This window comes from Acinonyx jubatus, chromosome E3, assembly GCF_027475565.1.
Source record: "Acinonyx jubatus isolate Ajub_Pintada_27869175 chromosome E3, VMU_Ajub_asm_v1.0, whole genome shotgun sequence".
Lineage (NCBI taxonomy): Eukaryota > Metazoa > Chordata > Mammalia > Carnivora > Felidae > Acinonyx > Acinonyx jubatus.
This window is the reverse complement of record NC_069398.1, coordinates 28240995-28261397: the sequence shown is the minus strand read 5'-3', so window position 1 is coordinate 28261397 and position 20403 is coordinate 28240995. Positions and strand designations below refer to the sequence as shown.

At 53.0% G+C, this 20403-nt stretch overlaps 1 protein-coding gene across 3 annotated transcripts in view; it reads left to right on the top strand.

Moving 5' to 3' along the window:
* COL26A1 (collagen type XXVI alpha 1 chain) overlaps positions 1 to 20403 on the top strand; it is a 200385-nt gene that overhangs the window by 68813 nt on the left and 111169 nt on the right. For all 3 annotated transcript variants that reach the window (XM_027042028.2, XM_027042026.2, XM_027042027.2), the window contains one exon: positions 13184 to 13306. In XM_027042028.2, the coding sequence (XP_026897829.1) occupies positions 13184 to 13306 (123 nt within the window). The remainder of the gene's footprint in view (positions 1 to 13183; positions 13307 to 20403) is intronic.

Genomic DNA, 20403 nt, shown 5'->3' with positions numbered 1-20403 from the left:
ATCAAATGCCAAATTCCATCCTCATTCCCTCTCGGCACTCACATTCTTCAGATTCTTATCAGTTTTTCTTTTCCCCCCTCAAGTGAACACTGGGAACCAGTCTCCCTGCTGATTGTGGGAGGGTGGGAGAAAATTAAAAGCAGGAGTCCTGGCGTCCGTCCCGACCCTGCCACCAGCTTGCTGCCCGCCCCCGCCTTGGGTCCTTCGCTTCTCGGGGCCTCGTTGGCTCACCTGTAAAGAGGGGGCTGGAACAAGGTCGTCTTCGCGGGACCCCTCGCAGTGCAAAGCTTTCGTAATTCCCTTTCCAAGTCCACCGCGAGATGCTTTGGAGAAGATATTCCTGAACGAATGCTGTCCGCTTCCCAGAGCGGGAGCCCCTTGTAGCGCACCAGCAGCCATGGGAGCTCAGGAGCGGTGGCCTTTCCGTGGGCGCGTCCCTCCCCCGGACAGCGCTGCAGTGACACTCTCAGAGACGGGGCCGGGGGATGTTCCAGTGAGTCTGCACCTCCGTGCCGGCCGTCCCCTTGATGGCCTTTGGCTGTGCATAACCGTAGTCACAAACCCCGAGAGTAAACCACTCATGTTCCTTTACAAGTGACAAAATGCTTCGCACTCATATTTATTTTCCTTGCTCTCGGGCTGCATGTCTTTTCCCCCATTTTATAGATGAGCCAGCTGAGGCTCAGGCATGGTAAAGCCCGTTCAGCCAGGCAGAGCAGGACTGGCCCTGGCGGCTGGCTCTCTTGACCCACCCACGTCCCGGGCACTTTTCACCATCCCGGGTTGGCGAGGGCCCACGGCGGTCACGCAGCTGGTCTCGGGCCTCGCGTGAGGCAGGGGCTCTGTGAACCTTTACGGGAACCGTGAGCGAAGCCACCTTGGCCCACGCCGTCCAGGGCCGGCACCGCGGCTGGCAGTCAGCAGTGGGGGTCACGAGGCACGTGCTACGCTGAAGTTTACAGAAACAAAACGTTTACGCCCGGAGAAGCCTAAAACCCTGAACCAAGGCGCTGGCCGTCTGAACAGTATACTGCCTGGAGAAGCACAGTCCATGTGTCTGTAGTCGTTCCTACAGGTGTTACTCCTCTTGAGACGTCCTGGCAGCCCTTGGAAAGTGGGCTCCCGTTTTACAGATGAGGAAACTGAGGCTCTGAGGTTGAGACTTGCCCAGAGCCGTGAGGTCAGGAAATGGTGCAAGTAGGACACAAGTTAGGCCTCCCGGCTTCACATATTTATGCCTTGATGGCAGGTTGTTTTGTCTGGGATGCTTTTAAAAAATGCGCGTCATAGAGGGGCGCCTGGGTGGCTGAGTCGGTTGAGCGTCCGACTTCGGCTCAGGTCGTGATCTCGCGGTTTGTGAGTTCGAGCCCAGCATCAGGCTCTGTGCTGACGGCTCGGAGACCAGAGCCTGCTTCGGATTCTGTGTCTCCCTCTCCCTCTGCCCCTCGCCCGCTCGTGCTCCGTCTCTCTCTCTCTCAAAACTAAATAAACATAAAAAAAAATTGTGAGCCATAAAACCCTACTGATGTGGGCTTAACAAAGTCGTTTAAGGTTTCACATATTAAGAAATGGGTGGCTCAAGGGTTGGTTAATTCGGCTGCATCAAATGCTCAAGGACCCTGCTTTTTGCTCTGCTTTCCTTAGGCTCTCTTCCCTTGTGGCTCTAAAATGGCTGCCACAGCTCCAGGCATCACATCCTCATGCAACTGTATACAGAAATAGGGAGGAGCTTCTCTTCCTGAGTCCTCCCTCCCCCATAGACGATGATATTTTCCAGAAGCCCCTCAGCTGACTTCCTCTTACTTGTCACTGACCAGAAATGAATGAACATGTCCACACCTCAACAAGTGAGAGTATGGTTTTACTCACCTTTCTTGAACTTACTGATGCCCAGAGTCTGAAGAGAACCGGGGTCTGTTAGCAAAGAAGGAGGAGATGATTGTTGGGGACACATGTGTCATATAGGAGAGGTCAGTTAGGCACCTGTCTCCATCACTGTCTATTGTAAAGGACAGTGTCCCCCAGAGTGCCGGCTGCAGGGGGCCCTAGGCTCCCTGTTCTGTGCCCTGTGGGTCCCCCACACCTGACTGGACTGGGGTGGGTATCCGACCAAGGCAGGTGGGCCCCAGCACGCGTGGCCAGAGGAGCTTGGCCAACCAGAGTCTCTGTCTCAGGAAATGGAACTGGGAGAGAATGAGGCTGTTCCTTCAGTGCTGCTCAAAATGTGGTCTGCGAGGAAAGAAGTGCCCATCGGCACGTTAACCGGGTCCATCGCTAGGTGTGTATTTTTCTTTCGGGGGAAGCTATTCAGCCTGCCTGGTTTCTGTAACACAGGCATGGTGAGAGCTCTTACCTAGTGTTTTTTTTTTTTGTTTATTTTTAATGTTTATTTATTTTTGAAAGAAAGAGAACGTGAGCAGGGGAGGGGCAGAGAGAGAGGGAGACACAGAATCTGAAGCAGGCTCCAGGCTCCGAGCTGTCAGCACAGAGCCTGATGCAGGGCTTGAACCCACGAACTGTGAGATCATGACCTGAGCTGAAGTCGGACGCTTAACCGACTGAGCCATCCAGGAGCCCCCTCCTATTTTCGTTTCCAACCTCTGTCGAGTGGATAGGGTCACTTTCCTTACGCAGCGTCACCGGAAAGCCTGTTACAAGGGCATGTTCCTGGGCTCGTCTCCACGGGACCCGAGTCAGCAGACTGTTTTGAGAAATGGTCCATTTGAGAAGGACCACCAAGGAGGACACACTGCTGGGTCCTGTCCTGATCTTGGACACACAGAAAGCTCTGGCTTCTGTAGAGGTCATTCTTGGGCCAAATGCCTCACGGTCCCAGGTGGACGCTGAAGACGGTCGGTCGGTCCAGAACAATGTGTGGCGCCTGACTGCACAAAAGTCCTAGTGAGTTCCATTTCTGGTGGTGGGATCTGTGTCGCCAGAGCGTTTCTCAGCAGGTGGCCTCCCGAACTGTGTGTGGGAATGCCGATCCCATGGAAGACATTTAGCACCAAACTCTGGCAGCTTGTTGCCTCTGGCACTCCTGTTGATGGGAGTCATCGTGGGCCACTATCGCGATGCTCCAAACCATGCCGTCTGTTTGGCCAAATCGTATACTCCCTCCGCTGCCCGCGTGCGAATGGGAAATTCGATCCGTAAGTGGCTGATGCACCATGTGGGGTTCGTTCCAGCCTTGTCTCAGGTGGGGGAGGCCTCAGGAATTCCTCACCGTGGAATGTGCTAGAGAATGAATACAGACGGTGATGAGGCGGCACAGCTGTGCTCCCTGTCGCCCACGGACCCGAATTTGAACCCACACGCCTCGTTCTCCCGTCCGGCCTCAGTGCTGGACCCCAGACTCCATGTCATTGCTCTCCTGGTTTACAGAAAGACTAGGTCCGTGGGGCTTGCGGGTCAGTATCCTTTCCTTCCGAAGGTTGGTGACCTTAAAATGACTTAAATTCTCCCCTGGTATTGCCTCAAAACGGACAGCTCCAATAAAAACTATCGGGGGACACGGGCAGACCTGTCTGCTTATGCAGATGCTCCTGAGTTCCTACTGGCACTCAGTTCTCCGGGGCGCCTGGGTGGCTCAGTCAGTTAAGCGTCTGACTTCGGCTCAGGTCATGATCTTGAGGTTCGTGGGTTCGAGCCCCGAGTCAGGCTCTGCACTGACAGCGTGGAGTCTGTTTGGGATTCTCTCTCTGTGCCCCTCCCCAACTCATGCTGTCTCTGTCTGTCTCAAAATGCATAAACAAGACCGTCACCCCGGACAGTGGTGCACGTGGTTGAGAGAGGGAGAGAAGCATTAGCCACAGAGACACTCACCTTATTGGGAGAGACTTGGCCGCGGTCTACGGTTGGCAGGTTTGGACCCAGTTTGTCCGAAGGGAGGACCGAAAATGGAGAGACCGTCTCAAGGGGAGAGGCATGGGCTTCAGCTGTGAGCACCTTCACAGACTCTGTCCATTTCTCTGGATTGGCCCAGCCTCTGGCCTCTGTCCCTTTCTACTGCCATCCGAGGTTTCTCCTTGAATCCCACCAAGTGGGTTCCCCTCTGGTTAAAAAACCTTCGGTGTTGGGGCACCTGGGTGGTTCTGTCGGTTAAGCATCTGACTTTGGCTCAGGTCATGACCTCACGGTTCGTGAGTTCGAGTCCCACATCGTGTGAGCCCCGCTTCTCTCTCTTTCTCTCCCTCTCTCTCTGCCCCTGGTGGGCTTCTCTCTCTCTCTCACTCAGTTGCACCCTCTCTCTTTCTCAAAAAAACCCAAAAAACAAAAAACCCTGTGGTTTCGCCTCCTCTTTTCCAATAGGGTGAGTCTCATGTATCTTTACCCTCTCCCCACCGAGTGGGTGTCCTGCCTCTGCCCGCCCCTCCCGGGCACCCTCTATCACCATCGTGGAGACTCTCCCAGGAGCAGAGAGAGAGAGAGAGAGAGAGCAGGGGAGGGGCAGAGAGAGAGAGGGAGACACAGAATCCAAAGCAGGCTCCAGGCTCTGAGCTGTCAGCACAGAGCCCAATGCAGGGCTTGAACCCATGAACCTCGAGATCATGAAGTCGCTCGCTCAACCGACTGAGCCACCCAGGTGCCCCTGAGCCTTTCAACTCATGAACGAACCAGGCCCTGGCTGGGGGCCGTCCCAGGGGGAGCCGGATCTCGGGCGAGGGCAGGCTTGGGAGGGTCCGACTGCTGATAGCCCTTGGCTGAGGGGGATCTGGTGGCTCAGCCCCGGGTCCACCGCACATGGGCTGGTGCACGGGGGGGGGCAGGGCGTTCTCGACGTTCTTCTGCATTAAGTCAGCCTGGGATTGCCCTTGCCTTTCGGAGGCTGTAGCACACCGCTGACTCATGCTGAACTTACTGTTGGCGAGACCCTCCGTGCCCCATCTGGGACTCGTCCGCTGGGTTTTGGGGCCTCAGTGCCGGACTCCACGTTCGCCCGGTCATGTTTCATCTTGTTAGATTTGGCTCCTTGCTCCAGGCTGGGGAGATCGAGCTTGGATCTCTCTTCCCTCCCAGGCCCCAGGCCCCTGTGTCGGCCAGCTCCCGGTCTTTTGCAGTTTCCTTCAGCAGCCCGCCGCCTCGAGCCCCGTCTGTTTGCACAGCCTGCTCCAGGCAGCGTGGCCCCGAGGGGAGAGGCCGATGTCGGCCAGGACCCAGGTGCTCTCTGAGTCGGTCTGGCAGGCTGGGCTTGAATCTTGGTTGCCTGTTGGCTTGTTGGGTGGCCTCGGATGCAAACCCACTCCCCCTGCCCCGTTTCCTTATCTGTAAAAGTGGAGTCTCTAGCTGTCCGTCCTGCCCAGGGCTGAGTGAGAAAGAATGGGAGGTCTGACCCGCATCGGGGGCTGCAGTGAGGAGGGGGCCCACCCTACGAGCCCTGCTGTGGCCTGAACTGCCCGCAGGCATTGTCCCGGTGGTCTCACACGTGCCCCTCCACCTTCCCAGTTTGGGTGTGGGCTCCTGGAGGGACTTGGCTAATAAGCCCCTGCCGGGGGCTACTGAGTCCGCTCCCCAGCCGTCTGCTGATCTCAAGGGCAAGGTGGATGCAGCACGGAGTTGGGATTGAAGACCGAGCGCCAAGGCCTAAACTGACCACTTACGCAGCGTGTGACCTTGTGTCCGCTGGAGGCTCAGCCTCCTCCTCTGGTAAAGCTCCGACCTGACACTGGATGCAAAGGCTGTGTGTTAGTTTCCGAGGACCGGGAGGTCAGTGCCCCCACGCGGGCAGCTTGAGCAACAGACATGAATTTCCTCCCGGGGCTGGACGCCGGAAGTCCAAGATGGAGGTGTTGACAAGGGTGGTTTCCCCGGAGGCCCCTCTGCTTGGCTTGCAGATGACTGCCGTCTCCCCGGATCTTTGCACCGTCTTCCCTCTGTTTGTGTTTGCATTCATATTGGCACATTTCCTCTTTTTAAAAGGACAACACTCGTGCTGGGTTGGAACCCACCCAAATGACCCTAATGACTTCATCTAAGTCCCTCTTTAAAGACTCTATCTTGGGACACCTGAGTGGCTCCGTCGGTCAAGCATCTGATTCTTGATTTCAGCTCGGGTCATGATCTCACGGTTCAGGAGTTCGAGCCCTGCATCAGGATCACCGACAGCATGGAGCCTGCTTGGGATTCTCTCTCTTCCCCTTTCTTTCTGCCTCTCCTGCGCACAAGCTTTCCTCAAATAAATAAGCTTAAAAAAAAAAAAAGACCCTACCTTCATATATCTTCAAACGCAGTCCCATCTTGAGTTACTGGGGGTTAGGATTTCGACATATGAATTTGCGGGGAGCCCATAACAGTACCTGGAACTGCTTTGCCAACCGCAGAACAGGTCTTGGGGTCCCAGGCTGGACTCTGGCCACAGGAGAGGGTCTCTGCGTGGTCAGGAGCCAGATGGGCTGTCTGTGCCAGAGTTACTCTTTCTCTCCTGGAAGGGGGTGAGGACCTGGCTCCTCTGCCTGTATCTCTCTGGGGACCGGCCAGGGCCCCATGGGCTCTGCTTCAAGGGCGTGGCCAGAGTCATCCAGACTGCCCGTCCATCGGGCCGTTGCCTTCAGGCTGCCAACCTCCACTCTCATAGAGCTCCTTGTACCCAACTGGCAGGCAGAGCCCCTGGAACTGGCCTCTGGAGGTTGGGCAGGGTATGGCCAGGTGATTCGAATGATCAGGGCCAAGTGGAGGGGGGCCTGGAACTCAATACCCTTAACCTTGAGATGGGCGGTCGCAGGCATGGGGGCAGACCTTGCGGGGCTCAGGGCCTAGAGCCTGAGAAGCGGTTTTTGGTAAGTGAGTGAATGTGGATGAGAGAAGGTCCTGCTGGGACATAGGGCCTGGGGTCAGATCGGCACACCTTTACGAGGCCTGCCCTGAGCCCACTGTCCTTGGGAGCCTATAGTTTTCTAATACGATTAGGGCTGAGACAGAGGCGTGCCTGGGACCCTGCGGAGTGTGAAGAGAGTTCTTTCCTGGCCAGGGCGTCCAGGAGGGGGCAGAGCCTGAATAAAGACTGGTCGAGTGGCAGTTGGCCAAATAGAAGAAGAGGAGATGGTGTGCCGGGGGGACAGCGTGCCAGTGTGGGTGGCAACATGGAGCGTGCTGGGAGGTGGGACCAGGAAGATGGGTGGGAGCTTTGGGGGATGAGGAGCTGAGAGAGGGTTTGGAGAGGGGAGGTGACTACGGGGACAGGACAGATTTGTGGTTTAGGGAGTGCCCTCTGGTGGCATGTAGAGGAGACTGCAGGGGACAGGGCTGGAGGCTGGGGGACCAGCAGGTACCCAGGCTGTCCAGGTGCAAGATCCAGACGGAGCAGGAGAGGGGTGTAGGAGGTGGGCTTGCCTGGCGTGCGGGCTAGTTAGCCATGGGAAGTGGGGGACGGAGAGGGTGGAGTCTGGGGCCACTGGCTGCTGGGGCTTCTGGGTAGAGGGGACAGGAGTTTGGTGGTGTTCGTTTCCAAGATGCACTAAGTTGGGTCTGGATGGCGATGTGCTCAGTGCTGGACCATTGAAACGGTATGTCTTGAAGTGTCCCACGGGCTGTGATGATGCGTGACCACTGTCTAGACAAGTAGGGCCTATGTCAGGGTTCAAGGGGAATCACTGAGGTGACTCAACATGAGGGCGGAGCAGAGCACGGGACGAGGGAAAGGGGGCAGACTGGGTGATCCTCCCGGGAGGGGAGGACATGGTCAAAGCCCTGGGGCTTGGTTCAGGCTCAGAGCTTGGGGTCCTGCGGATGGAGGGAAAGTGTGGGTGAGATCAAGTCCCAAAGCAAAGCTCAGATGGGAGAACTGGGGGGCTCGGGGTTCAGTGCTTGGGGTGGGACCAGGGCTGTGGGGAGGAGGGGCTGCTGTGTTGCCACCTCCCTGGGTGGCAGGCAGCGTCGGAGACCAGTTGGTTAGTTGTATTCAGAGGTGGGCATGGCTGGGGGCGTCCTGAAGGCCCTCCGTTCCATTGTGCCCTGATTTCCTGAAGCCACTTAGCACTTGCTGTCCCAAAGGGCCCTAAATTAAGAGTTTTGGAGCTTGGCCAAGCCATGGAGCCAAACACTTAGCTCGGTGAAAACTGCCGTAGGAGCGGCCTCGGGGTCTCCTGGAGCAGGGCTAAGTCACTTGTTCCACCCTATCGGGGACTGAGCCTGTCTCGTAAGGAAAAGGAACCTGGAGGGGAGCCCTTCTGTCCCCAGGGCTGAGAATGAGTTTCCCCTCCTGGACCCTGCATGAGAACCCAGCTGGAGAGGGAGAGATGAGACGTCGAAGAGACATTTGCTGCCCAAAGATAATGCCAGTCCCTCCTGTCCTGGTGAGGGCCGCTAAGGGCACCCTCGCTGCCCAGGCAGTTCAAGGACCAGCCCCACTGCTCCCCAATTCTGTGCTCTCAGGCCAGTCCTTCCAGGAGAGTCGTAAAAGGGACATAGATGTCTCCTGCCAAGCCGGTCTCTGGGTGGAGTTAATTCTGTAGTACATACAGCTCTATTCACCCACCACCGTGCACCCTGTGCTCAGAGGGTGCCACCCAGACGTAGACGTAATGTTCAGGACATGGGGATCCTAAGACGGACCCCACACGGGAGCAGAGTGCCTGACACCAAGATTTCCTGCGATCGTAGTGCCTGGAGATGAACGGGGTTTTGAATTCCATCCGAAAAGGCCTGGATCCCTCTCTCCTTGTCTCTGCCTCCTTCGTTGTTTTTGGCCACGTTTTGATTTTGGGAAGCCATTTACAGCCCATTAAAAGATCAAATGTCTGGAGATGATGAATCGAGGCATTTGAAAATGTTTTGCAATTCACAGCTCATTTCCCTATAGAAAACCCCGACCCGGTGTGATTCAGAGATGGCTGGACGGCCTGTCTGTTCCAGGCGCCGGGGACGGATCTCGGGATGGAGCACTGTCCTTGGGTTGGTTCATCCCGAAGAGAATCATGCTGGGTGCCTGGGTGGCACTGATGCTCCTTGGTAGAGCTGGAGGAAGAGCCCAGACCGCTGACATCTCGCACGATTTCTAGAGCGAGCTGGCAGAAGGAGGAGTGGAGATTCGTACGGGGGAGGTGGGACCCTGCTGGTCTCCGGGGCTGGAAGGCTGGGTTCCCTTCCCAGCTCAGCATTAGGTTTGAGCTGTGGGCTGTGAGGTTTAACTGGCCACTACTTCTCCCATCTGCAAATTAGGAAGGTCAGTCCCCTGGGCTCTCATGAACCCTTGGGGTTTCAGGAGCCAGCCAGTCAGCGAGACCCTGGGTTAGGTAGGACCACATGATCTTCCCATCACTAACCTCAGTCTGCTCGTGTGGCCCTCACCATAACCTTGAAAAGTGGAATTTTTTTTTTAACTGAGGTTCAGAGAGGGGACGTCACTTGGCTCAAGTCACACAGCAAGTTGATGGCGGAACCATGTTTTGAACTAGGTCTCCAGGTGCCTTTGGGGAGAGGGATGGACTTTTGATTATTTCTGTGGTCTTTTTGACTGTGCAAATATTGGAATTTTCCTAGAAAATTGTCAAGATTTTGACTTTTTTCGATGCAAGGTCACACATAATATTTATGTATAATTTTAAATCTGTGGAATTCTTTTCTTGGTTTTGGGGTACCCAGGTACCCCCAAACCACTTTGTTTCTTCATGAATCTGGTGCTGCTGCTAAGATCTAATTTCAGCTTATTGTAGACAATTGGTGTTACTTTCCTTTCTCTAGCGTTTGGTATTTTGTCTGCATCCTGAGATTTCTGATGTTTCATCACAATATGTCTGTCTGTGTTTATCTTGCTTAGCACCCAGTGGGCTCTTTCTGTCAAGAACTCATGTCTTTGTTGAACTCTCTTTTCTCTTTCTTCATGTGTGTATTCCCTTTGCTCTCTCCAGTCTCCCATTCCAGAGCTACTAATCGACATAGGTTGGCACATAGTCTGTATTCTGGGTCTTTCCCCTTTTCTCCAGCATTTTCCATCTCCTTTTCCCCCTGCAGTATATCCTTGGAAAGTTCATGGCTTGGATTTCCGGCTCATCTGCTCTCTCTCTGGCTGTTTCCATGCTGGTTTTTCAGCCCATCTGTTGAGCTTTTGGTTTTTACCATCGTATATTTCATTTCCAAGCGATCTCATTTTTTTCCCATTTCGTAATATCTTTTACAAGTGCACATTCCTCTTATCTCTTTGTGGACATTAATTATGTTTTAAAAAATTGTCTTCATCTGTTTGCTTTATGAGTTGTCTTTTCCTGAAGTGCAATTTATTGTCTGTTGAGCTGATGCCTTTCACGGTGCTGGCCTTTTTTTCTGGAATAATTTGAGAATCATGGTATTTGGGGGTTCCCACTGGTTTGTCTCTTTTACTGTTTATTGCTTTGTTGCCTCTTGGAGGGCTGGTAGTAGGTGCAGGGTAGAGAAGGAATGTGCAAGAATGCAGTTGTATAAACTCAAGAGGGTCGCGGTTTCTCCGGGGGGTCATCAGCTTTTGAGGGACCCACTTACAACCACACCTGTGTCCTAGCAGGTGAACCCAATGCCTGATTCTCGACATCAGCAGGGGTAGGGATCAGGTCCTACCCATCTGACTCCTTGTACTGTGGTCCTCTGATAGTCACCTCTGGGTCCCTCCTCTATTGGACTAGCCGCATCTGCTGCTCCTGAGTCCCTTTCCCTGTGTGTTTCTGGTTCCTCTTTCACCTTTGTTCTGCTGACTTTTAGTTCCTCAAAATTTCTGGCTGAGTTTTATTTTTATTTATTTATATTTTCTGCTTTATTGAGTTATGATCAACAAATTTAAAAAAGCATATATTCCCCCCCCATGCTTTAACCCCCCAAAGGTATACAACATGATGACTTAATATACATATACATTGTAAAATGATTACTACAGATGATTAACATTCATCACCTCACATAGTTACCATCGTTTGTTTTGGTTTGTGGTGCGAACACTTAAGATCTACTCTCCTAGCAAATTTCAAGTACCCTATTCAGTATAATTAACTATAATCACCATGTGCAGATTTAATCTGTATATTAGGTCCCGGAACTTACTCATCTTATAACTGCCAGTTTGTGTTCTTTGATAACATCTCCCCATCTCCCCTCTCCTCCCCCCCTCCCCCAACTCCTGGCAACCCCTGTACTACTCTGGTTTTTCTAGTCTCTGGTGCATGTGGTTTTGGATTCCACATGCAAATGAGATCACACAGCATTTGTCTTTCTGTGTCTGGCTTCTTAGCATAACATCCTCCAGGTTCATCCACGTTATCACAAATGGTAGGATTTCCTTCCTTTTTTTTTCAATTTTTTTTTTTAAAGCTTATTTATTTATTTTGAGAGAAAGAGAGAGCAAGCAGGGGAGGGGTAGAGAGAGAGGGGAAGAGAGAATCACGGGTAGGCTCTGCACTGTCAGCACAGAGCCCAATGGGGGGCTCGAACCCACGAACTGTGAGATCATGACCTGAGCGGAAACCAAGAGTCGGATGCTTCACCGACTGAGCCACCCAGGGACCCCTTTTTTTATGGCTGAATAACATTCTGTCGTGTGTGTGTGTGTGTGTGTGTGTGTGTGTGTGTGTTCTAAATTTTCTTTGTCCATTCATTCATGGATGGACACTTCGGTTTCCATCTTGGCTGTTGTGAATAATGCTGCAGTGAGCATGGAGTGCAGAGATCTCTTCCAGATACTGATATTGTTTCCTTTGGATATGTACCCAGAAGTGAAATTCCTGGATCCTATGGTAGTTCCATTTTTAATTTCTTTCAAGAGCCTAGCAAAGTGGCTGCACCAATGTACATCACCATCAACAGCACACCAGGGTTGCCTTTTCTCCGAACCTTCACCAGCACTTGTTACCTTACTTCCCTTCGATAATAGCCATCCTAACGAGTGTGAGGTGACATCTCGTTTCGATTTGCGTCTTCTTGATGTTGAGTGATGTCGAGCGCCTTCTCATATACTTGGTGGCCGTCGGTATGTCTTTGGAAAAATTTCTCTTCAGGTCCTTCTGGCCATTAAACTCAGACTATTTGTTTTTTTGCTATTGAGTTTTTTGAGTTCCTTGTATGTTTTGGATATTGACCCCTTATAAGAGATATGGTCTACAAAAATCCCAAAGCTCCCGCAAAGGCGTTTTTGTCCATGGCTGGCTGCCAAATTATTGTTACTGAGTGGCGGGGGACGGTGGCGGGTTGTGTGTGTGTGAATGGGGGATCTCCTATCCACCATCTTGCTGATGTCCCAACAGGGGCTTGTTTTTAGATTTCCAGTTTCTAGGATCTGGGGATGGAAGGGGGAGACGGGAGTATGTGCTTTTCTGCCATCTGGATCCAATCTCCATATTGTTTGCGTACGTCCCTTCCTCCCACTGCCACGCCCCACCTCAGGCCTCTGTACCTCTTACACAGTGCACCAGAGGAAGTGCTCTAAACTCAGACCCGTGGGGCATCCCTCTGGCGAGTCCTTCAGTGGCTCCCCGCTGACTTCATGATAAGACCCACATCTAGCCTGGCAGGCACCGTGCCTTTCTCCTGGCTCCTCCCCTTCCTCCAACCTTTGGTCCACCTGTAATTGCATTTGCTGTGGGCTGACGGTTACCTTTCGGTACTCAGGTGGTTGGCCTTTCTTAAGACCGGGGTCCGGTGCCCGACTGTGTTCCCATAGCTCCCTGTGCGTGTCCTTTCATTGCACTTATGGCCCCGGGTTCCTGTGGATTTTAATCACTTCCTTTTCTTAAAGTTTTTAATGTTTATTTGAGAGAGAGAGAGAGAGAGAGGGAGAGAGAGAGAGAGACAGAACGTGAGCAGGGGAGGGGTAGCGAGAGAGGGAGACACAGAATCTGAAGCAGGCTCCAGGCTCCGAGCTGTCAGCACAGAGCCTGATGTGGGGCTCAAACCCAAGAACCGTGAGATCATGACCTGAGCCCAAGTCGGATGCTTAACGACTGAGCCACGCAGGCGCCTCTTAATCACTTCCTTCTTATTCTTCCTCACCAGAGTGGGATTTCTCTGTGGGCAGGGGTTGATTCTGAGCACTTGATGACAGGTATGATGCCAGGACTTGGTGGCCAAAGGGTATGGCTAGTCTCCCTTCCCCTTGGACCTGGTCCCAGGGTCTCAGTGGGCCCCTTATCCCCCAGCCTCGTGGAGGGGCCCCTCCTCGGCCATCACGGCCTTTTGACCCGCAGTCAGCCCCTCAGTAATAACGTCACGACTGTTGCTTTCCCCACAGGCACTGGTGCCATCACACGGTGACGCGGACGGTGTCCTGCCAGGTGCAGAATGGCTCCGAGACCGTGGTCCAGCGCGTGTACCAGAGCTGCCGGTGGCCCGGGCCCTGTGCCAACCTTGTGAGGTAAAGGCTGTGGGGCTGACCACCTCTGCTCTTCCTTTCTGCTCCTTTGGATGAATCCGACCCCAGTACAAGCTGTTGGGGAGGGGGGGTTGACGCTTGGAAACAAGAACTGAGCAGCACCTTTTGTGGACAGACCATGGGGGGAGGGTATGTGCGGGCCAGATGAAAGAGACACGCTTCCTACCCTGAAAGACCTTCATAATCCAGGGGGCATTTGATGAGCAGAAGAGCACCATAGACAGTGAGTGGGCGGAGGGGACAGGGGGATGGAGAAGGGCCCGTGAGACCCCTCTCAGCCCCGCCCCTGACTGCCCCCACTCTTCTCAGCTGTGCCCCTCATGGCCCCGCCCCTCACGGCCCCACCTCTCTTACAGCCCCCACCCACAGCCCTCAGGCAGCTCTCAGATTCATAGGAAGAGATCTGAATTCCTGGGGCCACATTCGAGGTCTCTGAGACCCCCCTCATCTGCCTCCTAGTCCTCTCCCCCTCCAGTCCCTTTTCTGGCTCCAGCTTCCTTTTCTCTCCACTCCACACCTGTCCGGCTGTGGGTTTCTGCCTCCAAGACCCTTTGCCCCTCTCTGCCTGGGACCACCCTTCTCAAATTCCAAATCCCTGCCCAAACGAACAAAAAACCAGAAACAGACTCATACATACAGAGGACAAACTAGTGGTTGCTAGAGTGGTTTGGGAAAAGTAAGTGCATGAGATTAAGAGTCACGGGGTGAAAAGCACAGCATCGGCGATATAGTCAGTAATATGGGAATAACTTGGTATGGTGACAGACGGTGAAGACACTTATCATAGCATTTTGTGATGTATATAATTGTCCATCCACGATGTTGTGCACCTGAAACTAGCTATATGTCAACTACACTTCAATTAAAAAAAAAACACTTTTGGGGCGCCTGGGTGACTCAGTCAGTTAGGCGTCCACCTTCGGCTCAGGTCATGATCTAAGGTTTGTGGGTTCGAACCCCACATCTGCCACACACCGCAGACCCTGCTTGGGATTCTCTCCCTCTCTCTCTCTGCCCCTCCGCCCTCGTTTGAAAATAAATAAACTTAAAAAAAAAAAAACTTTCACGGCAACCCCCATTCGTGTCTGACCAAATATCTGGGTATTCTGGTCTAGCCAGAGTGACACAGATTAACCATCCCAGGGTCATCATAAATTGGGTGTGTTTTCATCACCAAGGATGGATGAGCCCAGGGGTCGGGGCCCTTGCCTGCACAGTGGTGCCCCCTACAGGGCTCAGCGTGCAGCCAATGCCCAGAATCAGCTTTGCAGCTGCTCTGCTGGGACCCGCGAACGTGGCAGCGATTCTGGTCCTGGGCCACAGGCTGCAGAGCCTGCCGGGGAGAGGGTGGCTTGTTTCTTTTCTAGATTTTTCATTCTACCTTTCATTGTTATTGCTGTCATTGTTATTAGGAAGAACGTGATATATACTCACTGTCCAAAAAAAAAAAAAATAAATCCCAAATATTACAGAAATTGAGCATTGTTCCTCTCGAATTACACCTACATGATCCCATTATTAGTATTAACGGTATGTCTCCTCTGTGCCTCCTCTATAATGGACTCTGCTCCTCTTACACACATATATGCATTTTCTTAAACAAAGACCAGATGATATTCTTTTGTCCTGCAACTTGCTTCCCCCCAGAACAATATTTTGCAGTCACTTCCCGTACAGCCACCTCCTTTTTAACGGCTGTTCGAAGCCCCTTCATTGCAGTGAAGCATCATCATTGATGCCCCTTGTCCTCAACTAATGGATATTTAAATTGGTTTCCTCGTTTTAACTACTACTGACTGTACTTCAGTCAGCATCATGATATATATTTAACACTTCTACATGTTTAAAAGATTTTTTTAAGTTTATTTATTTATTTTGAGAGAGAAAGAGCATGAGTGGGGGAGGGGCAGAGAGAGAGAGAGAGAGAGAGAGAGAGAGAGAGAATCCCAAGCAGGCTCCTCACTCTGGGCTCAGCACAGAGCCCAACTTGGGGCTCGAGTTCACGAAACTGTGAGATTATGACCTGAGCCAAAATCGAGAGTCGGACACTTTTACACGTTTTTTTTTTTTAATTTTTTTAATGTTTATTTATTTTTGAGAGAGAGAGAGAGAGACAGAGTGTGAGCAAGGGAGGGGCAGAGAGAGGGGGAGACACAGAATCCGAAGCAGGTTCCAGGGTCTGAGCTGTCAGCACAGAGCCCGACACGGGGCTTGAACTCACAAACCGTAAGATCATGACCTGAGCTGAAGTCGGACGCTTAACCGACTGAGCCACTCAGGCGACCCCACTTTTACACGTTTTTAAAAAACATGCTTATTTTATTTATTTACTTTTTAATTTTTTAAAATATTTATTTTATTTGTGAGAGAGAGAGACAGAGTGTGAGCAGGGGGAGGGCAGAGAGAGAGGAGACACAGAATCTGAAGCAGGCTCCAGGCTCTGAGCTGTCAGCATAGGACCCAACGCTGGACATGAACCCACGAACCATGAGATGATGACCTGAGCTGAAGTTGGACCCTAAACCAACTGAGCCACCCAGGCGCCCCTATTTTCATAATTTAAAAATTTTTTCATAATGTTTTAACAGTAGAGGTTCTTAGCTTGGGGTCCACATTATACACGAGTATGTTTGCAATTATTCCTTCTATAAAGGGAATGGCTAACTAAATGGAGACATCCATTTTATTTTATTTTTATTTTTTATTTTGTGGGGGCAGAAGGGAGGAGGGAGGGGGAGAATCCTAAGCAGGCTCCACATTCAGCGTGGAGCTGGACGTGGGGCTCGATCCCATGATCCTGGGATCATGATCTGAGTCAAAATCAAGAGTCGGACGCTCAACCAGCTGAGCCACCCAGGCACCCAGATATGTCCATTTTAAATTTTAAGAGAAAGGTCTGCTTTTAACTGCTGTGCTGGAGGGATGGCCAGTGGATCCGTAAATGAAGAAAAAGATGCCTTTTCAGCAGAAGGCACAGAGGCCCCCCCCCACCCTTTCCTTAACTCCCCTGGGCCCCCAGGAGCTGAATTCCTGGGTCTTCCCTGCCTTTGTCATCAGCAGGAAGCCTCAGATGACCAGGTCACCACCTCTGGATCTTAGGAGCATCTTCTGAGAGAAGGGTCTTTGGAGTCTGGTCTGTAAGTGACCCCAACAGGGTGGACTTCGGCTCTCAGCTCAGTGTGAGGAATGGGTGCCCCGCTCTTCCAATAGGGAGGCCGGCCCCTGAGAAGCAAGGCTACACCCACCTCAGTTCGAACACCTGCATCTTGCTTTTTGTAGAGGGGAGCCAAGCTTGGGAACAGCTCTCTCCAAGAGATGGAATTTGGGACACTTGGGTGGTTCAGTCGGTGAAGCATCCAACTCGGGCCCAGGTCATGATCTCATGGTTCATGGGTTTGAGCCCCACATCGGGCTCTGTGCCGACAGCTCAGAGCCTGGAGCCTGTTTCAAATTCTGTGTCTCCCTCTCTCTCTACCCCTCCCCTGCTTGTGCTCTGTCTCTGTCTCCTAAAAATAAATAAACATTAAAAAGAATTAAAAAAGTGAGCCATCAGTATTCCTTAACTCAAAACCCTTGGAAGGACAGCTTTCTTCATGTCAAAATGATAAGTTGAGGCTTTTATACTTTGTAAAAAATACAATAAGGCATCTTTAAGAAAAGCCACATAAGCTAACTACTGAATCTCTGACCTCAACCGGACAAATTTCCCAAATGATCACTAATTTTCACAACTGCCCTTTGCTTTAGGACTTCAGCAATTATCTGGACACTTTTCAGAAGCATCAGGGTCTGGTCCTCAGTGTGGGTGTTTAACAGGCCTTCAGAGAGTTCTCTCCCTCTCCTTGGCGTTAGGAGCTGAGAACAGAATGTTCGGTCACATCAGACACACATTTGTCCTGCGCCTTCCCTTTGTTGAGTAAGACTTAATTCTCTTTCTTTAGAGGAATTCCGTATTTCTGCTCTCAATTATCACTGCCACTGAAATTACTATTACTTGCTCAGGAATGAGGTGTTCCTCTCTCTCCAGTAACTCCTATCTGAGTTAGGATTGGGGTGCATCCCCTCAGTCTTTGGCCTTGGGCTGCCGGCTGGGCAGGGGGAGGAAGGACGGCCGGGTGTGGCGCTGTCACCAGCTCCCTGGCCACCTGGGGCACCGTGTGTGCTCCCATCCCGGTCCCGGGTTTGCTGGCTTCATATATAAGAGGCATTGTATTTATAGTAGCTGCTCGCTGGTCTCTCCAGTGCCTCTGTCAGATCAAGGTACTGCCCTGCCCCAAACCTTCCAGAAGCTTCCGTCTCTGTTATGGTAAAGTCTGTACCCCTCTCCACAGCTGATCAGCGTCTCGTGTGACATGGACCCTGTTCCCCTCCTGACCCCAGAGCCCTCCATGGGCTGCCCTGTTCCTTGGGCTCTGTCCACATGGATCACCCCGTCCTTCCTCAGGGCCTTCACATCGGCTCATTTTTCTGCCCAGCCCGGTTTCAGCCCTGGAACAGCTGAATCTCCTGACCTGATTCAGTGGCTTTCCTCCCTGACACCTGTCACTTTCCAGCCCCTTATCCCGCTTTATCTTAGCGCTGGTCACCGTGTGCTCAGAACAGAGCACAGCGTCTGTTCTGTGCTCAAGATCAAAGGTGTCAGAACACTTTGAATTCCTGCACAGGGTGTGCGTGATGGTGAGAACTGTGAATAAGACAGTTTGTTGCGAAGGCAAGTCCTTGTCTTATAAACTGATCCCCAAACTCGCCACTGGGAGATTGAAGCTCAGAGAGCAGAGTGACTTGCCCAAGGTCCAAAGGATAGTCACAAAGGGACACCTGGGTGGCTCAGTCGGTTAAGCGTCTGACTTGGGCTCGGGTCGTGATCTCGCAGTTTGTGGGTTCGAGCCCCGTGTTGGGAGCTCGGACGGAGCCTGGAACCTGCTTTGGATTCTGTGTCTCCCTCTCTCTCTCTGCTCCTCCCCCAATCATTTGCTCTGTTTCTCTCTCTCCCAAAAATAAGTAAACAACAACAAATCAAAAAAAAAAAAAAAAGAATAGTCACAAGGATCGAATTGGGTTTACAGGCCCCAGAAGGATGCTCCTAAGATTTTATGACCCAGCCCCTTTCCTCCACCAAATAAGTACTTGTTGACCTCCTCCTGCGTACAGGCCTTGGGGAGGCCTCAGGAGACCGTGATGTGAGAACCCAGACCAGGCCCTGACTTGGGGAGCCCATGACCGAGTAGCAGTGGTGGTGGTGGTGGGGGGGCATTCGTCAAACCACAGCAGAAACAGGCACGCAGTTGCATCTGTCATCTCTGCTGTGCGGGAGCAAGGTGCCCTGAGAGTGGAGCCAGAGACGGGGTGGGGACCCCCAACCCTGGGCTTCCCTGAGCTGGGGTTTTCTGTGAGGGGATTTATCCAGGTGTGAAACAGCCCAGGATTGTGTAGCTCTGTCCCAGTGCAGTTATTAAGCCAATAGTCTTCTCGAGATCTTGGGCCCTGTGGACTTCACTCTCTGCCAGCTCCTGTGTGTTTGCCGTGTCGCTCTGTACGGTCACAGAAGGGCGGCCGCAGCTCCGGGCATCAACAACAGTCTCCCAAATAAAGGAGCCCGGGGATGTGGTGCACGGTTGCCTCCTATCAGAGGGCACTGTCTTTTCCAGGGTCCCCAGAAGGTTCCCCTGAGGTCTCACCGGTCAGGATTTGTCCTCTGAGCCTGGGCGTCCCTGACTCTAAAGTAGGGGCAGTAGAAGGCTTCCCCAGGGGGCTGTCGGGGGATGATGTGAGGCGGGCTTGTGAGAAGTGCCGTGGGCATGCAAGCCGGGGCTGGGCCATGGCTGAGCTCTGAAGCAGATCCCAGGCGTATCGCCCCGGGAGCAGCCCTTAGTGGACGGCCAACCTCATCACGCTCTGAAGCTGCGTTTTTCCCCCCTGAGGTTAGGATGGCAAACCCCGGCCGAGCCCCCCCAGAGCTGCCTTGTGTCGTGTCGTGTTGCTTATAGTCCTGGCTGCCCAGTGTGCCTTGACACGTTTCAACCTCAGCGTTTACGTAGAAGTTTCTAGGTTTCCGTATTTCTTGCCTCTGCCACCTCCGGAGCTGTGGGCGGTGTGGCAGCACCAGGCATGACCGGGACCCTGCCTGGCCCCACCCCCTGGGCCACAGAGCAGGGCTCCTGGGGCAAATGGACTTCCCACCTAGGCAAGAAGAACCCGTGTCCTGGCCCCTCCTCCAGCTGTTCCAGCCATGTTCCTCCTTGCGGGCAAGCAGTCCGTGGGGCCAGGGGGAGCCTAAGCCCCTCTTCTGGACCATTCTCGGGCCACCTGGGTAAATAGCTCTGAGGGCTCCCGGCTCGGCTCTGGCCTCTTCCCCGAATCTGGGGGACTGTGCGTGGCGGGCACACCCCGAAGCCCACTGGGCTGGCGAGGGTGGCTGTTTACAGGAGGGGCTGGCCTGGCTGGAGCTGGATGACGTGGGCTGGGTCCGCACACAGAGTGGGCGGTGGAGCCGGGGGTAGGAAGAGAAGGGGTGGGGCTTGGGGTTTCACTTGGTTCGTTTGTAAAAATGACGATAGGACCTGCCTCGTGGGAGGGCTTTGGGGATTCAGTGCTGAGGCGTGTCTAGGCCAGTGTTGGCCGTTACAAACCCCAGGACCTTGGTAGGACTCTGAAAGGAGGTACAAATGTCAGGTGAATGACGAGTGGCTGGTAAGAGAGCGCAGGAGCACATTTCCTGCCCGAGAGCGGGGGGGCACCTGCACTGGCGCCCCCCCTGCTGCCCGCGGCTGCTCCGTGCCGGGTCTGTGCGGGGCCGTGGCGGGGAGAAGGGGTTTCTGCATTTCTGTGTAGTTGGATTTAGGGATCGGCATGGCTGTAATCCTTGGTGGGGCCTCTCTTGGCAGAAGGCTTGGAAGTCAGCACGTTATGTCATTACATCCTGATGACATTTTTATGACAAAAGTATGCAGGTGGGGGAAGGGAGGGTGTGGTAGTGTTCAGAATGCACTTGGGGACTGGCATGTGCCCCCAGTGCCTCCCCGGCCCCTACCCTCTCTCCCAGGAGCCCCACGCAGACCTCTTTGCTTGCATTTTGGTTT